At 40.5% G+C, this 3903-nt stretch overlaps 1 protein-coding gene across 1 annotated transcript; it reads right to left on the reverse strand.

Moving 5' to 3' along the window:
* Positions 1 to 555: 555 nt before the first annotated feature.
* TAS2R16 (taste 2 receptor member 16) lies at positions 556 to 1552 on the reverse strand. The gene has a single exon (XM_032753509.2). The coding sequence runs from the start codon at positions 1484 to 1486 to the stop codon at positions 611 to 613; it is 876 nt and encodes a 291-aa protein (XP_032609400.1). The 5' UTR covers positions 1487 to 1552; the 3' UTR covers positions 556 to 610.
* Between the last annotated feature and the right edge of the window lie 2351 nt (positions 1553 to 3903).

Consider the following 3903-nt stretch of genomic DNA (forward strand, 5'->3'; position numbering starts at 1 on the left):
AGATAAAGACATGGCATTTGGAAGAGAAGCAAATAAGAACATTTGGATCATTAGATAAAAGTCCAGAAACAGCCAGGGGATAGAGAAAGAGAGAGGGATGGAGAGAGGGAGAGAGAGAGAGAGTGAGGGTGGGGGGAGAGAGAGAGAGAGAGAGAGAGACCCCTTGACTAAAGAAAATGAATTGAAGGCTTAGTATGGGAATCATTTAGGGTACAAGCAATATGTTTCTGTGGGATGGTATTCATATTCATGTGTGAAGTAACTGGCAGTCATGAGAAGGTTAAAGTAATGTGTGGACACCATGATTTGGACTGTCTTGTGTAGAATATACCAGGTTTACGATTCCAGAGTTGGCAAGGACTAAGGAGAGATGGGGCAGTCTTGAGCAATTTGGAACCAACCTGAGGATTGTGAAAGGGAAAGGAAATCAGTGGAAAAGGATAGAGAAAGTGTTGATTATTTAGAAATAGATGGCTGCGAAGATGGAAGGGAATGAGGATTGCATTCGTGGTGATTCACTATGAATTGATAAGAGCAATACTCTCTACTAGTATTAATTATATCAATTTCTTGGGAGTCTTTTATCCTGTGCCTCAGGCAACCTCTAGGCCTAGCACTTTCCCTTTAGAATCCTTTTCAGTGTAGGGCTGCTCAGCATCAGTGAAGTGGAATGCATTAAGACGAAAGCATAGACAAAAGCTTCCCAGACCCATAACCAACATCTCTTATCAAATAGAGTACCTATAATGGTGATGAGTATGATTAGAAAGTAAGAGGTAAACACGATAAATAAGATGGCAAGGGACCTCAGGGCAGTGAAGTGTGCTTTCATGCTTGGATTGCAGTGACCAGTGCTATGATGTTGTATCTGCTTGGTCAGTGATGCCATGAGCAAGATGGTGGAGGCCAGGAACAGGACGAAAGGAATAACCAATGCAACTGTATGAGCCTGGAACTGATACTGATGAAACTTTTGAAGTCTGTCAGTTACAGTGCTGTTTCTGGGTAGATGCTCCATGGTGAGTAACTGAATTTGAACGTAATTCCCAATAGCTGAAGGGATGATTGTCACACAAGTAATCATCAGAGAACCCAGTAATATCCAGGGAAACAACCTCAAAATTCTCCACCTCAGCCAGAGAAAGATGTGATGGGTGAAAGAAGAGACCTTGATGTAGTAGAAGACGGTAAGCAAGCTGTTTAACCAGAATGTAAGGATATTAAAAAATTCCCAGGCGATTGGTAAGTTGCAAAGTACATAATTCAAATTAAAATAGGAGCAAAAATTGTTCAGCATCGATGCCCACTGTAGACAGAAGCGAGAGATGCCCAGGCTGATGAGAATCATGTCCACATGCATCAGCCTTCTGACTTGCAGCCATTCTCTGCCCAGCACTGCAACAATTAAGCTGCTCTGCACAATAATTGTCAAGGACTCAAGCACATAGATGATCATGAAGAAGACCGTGAGTTGGATGGATATCATTCTTCTACTCCAAAGTGTCTTCCTGGACAAAGACTCTGTATCTGTGTACCAATTTCCAGGTAGAGAATGGGTTCCTGATTCCACCATTGTCTGGTGCAAGAAAACCCCTCTCTCTGGAAGCAAATTTTTCCAAGCTCATTTTTAATTTTTTCATTTTCTTATCTATAGAATTTGTTTATGCTTTGCTTGCTGGTTTGCTATCACATCTGAATGTAGGGAAATGTTGTTTAAATGTGGATTCCTGCTCCTGAGGTGATTTGATTATTCCGAAAAGGCATACATATTTCATAACCATGTTGTTTATTTCCTCTTTTTCTGAGGTGCACTTAGCTTATTTCCTTATCTTCTTTAAATGACATCTTCACTCTTTTAACCTAAAATTTGTACAACAGGGAAGATGAATCCTTCCCTGTTCATTCATGTCCTGCATGATGTTTCTGCTCTGTTGAGTGCAGTACCAAAGCGAACCTCAGAAGTCTATCTTCCCAGTTCTCATGGCAGCTAGTGGTGGATGCTACAACCAAAGTGTGAGGGTAAATAAAAATGATAATGAAAAGTCTTTCCTCTGAAATTCCACAAAATTGCTGAACCCCAGACCTTCAAGTATTTCCATCCAACGCAGGCCACTCTCATAATTCCCCACTGAATTCCCCCACTCAGAGAAACTGCAGAGAAAACATTGCACACAGCCTCTCTTAGCTATTGTTCTGCCAATTCCAATGCTTTGAGCATATGCCTTACATATTTTCAGGAATTGTTCTTGTCCCATTAACATCACTGTTTTCTTTTTCTCTTACATGGCTAGGTTCTTCTTGTCACTGCTCCCATTGCTCAGGAAGAATTGAAAGAGGACCCTCTTACCACTAGTAAAGCATATTACTTATAAATGTGCAGGAATCATTTCATAGCTATACGAGCAGGCTATAAAAGGAATACATTTTCCTTCAGTTCAAAACAACTCTTCCAAATAGACACCAAATATGTAATAAGTGGCTTCAGAAATGAGAGGTTATTCTAATTGCTAGTTGGTGACAGAGACAAAGTGAAAGTCATTGACCTTATATATGATAAACTCAGAGTCTGCATGGGCTTTTTAGTCATTCAAGGAAGACAACACAGAAGCAAGCAAACATGAATCTTAGAATTCTTGAACACAAAACAAGAAACTACTGAACTCATGATGCAAAGGTAAGCAATAGCTTGAAAAATTACACTAGAAAACAGAATTAAGTGTAAGAAAGCATCTGCTTTGCATTCTCAATAAAATGCAAGAAACAGGAAATTAAAAACTGAGATGACAAAACAATATATATTATTAAAAGGTGAATTGGTTGAGATGTATCCAGACATAAGAAGGGAGAAAGATGAGAATGAAATGTTGGTATGTGAAACATGCAATAATAGCATTAACCTCTAATTTATGTCCTGAATACACTAAGCATGTTGCCGGCTATATACACTGCCCCATTCTGAGTAAACTTGGAAGGACTGTGATGCTCTCAATCTCTGTCTGAGGGGTTCTGAAAGTGTGGCCACCATACTACACCCCTCATGACTGGATCCCAGCCACAACAGTATGACCAGGAATGAGTTTTTGTCCAAAGCAGCCCCTCATAGACTGGCCTGCTGCATGAGAGATGGCCTGGCACTACTCTACTCCACTGGAGTGTTTTCTCTGTGATAGTGGCTGATTAAATAACCCAGATACTCTTTTTGGGAAAGTTTGAAGGTGAGACATACAGTGTCCATAGACTGGTGATTGATGTTCCCTGGGGTTAGGAGTTGAGAGTCTAGCTCTTTCACCATGTGTGCATGTGAACCTTCTGGGGCCACCTCTGGGGTCTCCTCATTGCAGTGATCCCAATTCTGGTTTGCCTTCTTCCACTCTCCTCTAGCTCACACCCTTTCCCTTATCAGACAGGGGATTGTTGCCCATTAACTTGTCCTCATTGGTCAGGTGCTGGCAAGGTGACTGAAGCTCAGCTACTTCTGCAGTGTACACTTGATCTATGGCAAACTCAGGCATTCTTTTCAGTAAAAATGATAAATGGCAGGAGGCCCATGCCTCTCCACTCTGTCATCTCTCCAATTCTCTTTCCCCCTTCTCAGACATGAGGGAAGGCCCACCAGTTTGTTTCCTAATGTCTCATGGGGAAAAAGAATGCCAATTTATGTTTATAAGCATCTACAATCTTCACTGTTAGAGATTTTGTCTTTTTCTCATTCCTGAGCCTACTCTTAGTTTCCTCTAATACTTTATTTACTTCCCCCTGAGGGATGCAGACTGTTGTATCTTATTTGCAAATTTGATAGGAATAACTTGCCCAATTCTAGACTTTGCTATTATTAAGCAAGCATTATATATATACACATATATTGTACATAACGTATGTGTATATATGGTATATATATATATA

The sequence above is a fragment of the Hylobates moloch genome, unplaced genomic scaffold (assembly GCF_009828535.3).
Source record: "Hylobates moloch isolate HMO894 unplaced genomic scaffold, HMol_V3 SCAFFOLD_1, whole genome shotgun sequence".
In the NCBI taxonomy this organism is placed as follows: domain Eukaryota; kingdom Metazoa; phylum Chordata; class Mammalia; order Primates; family Hylobatidae; genus Hylobates; species Hylobates moloch.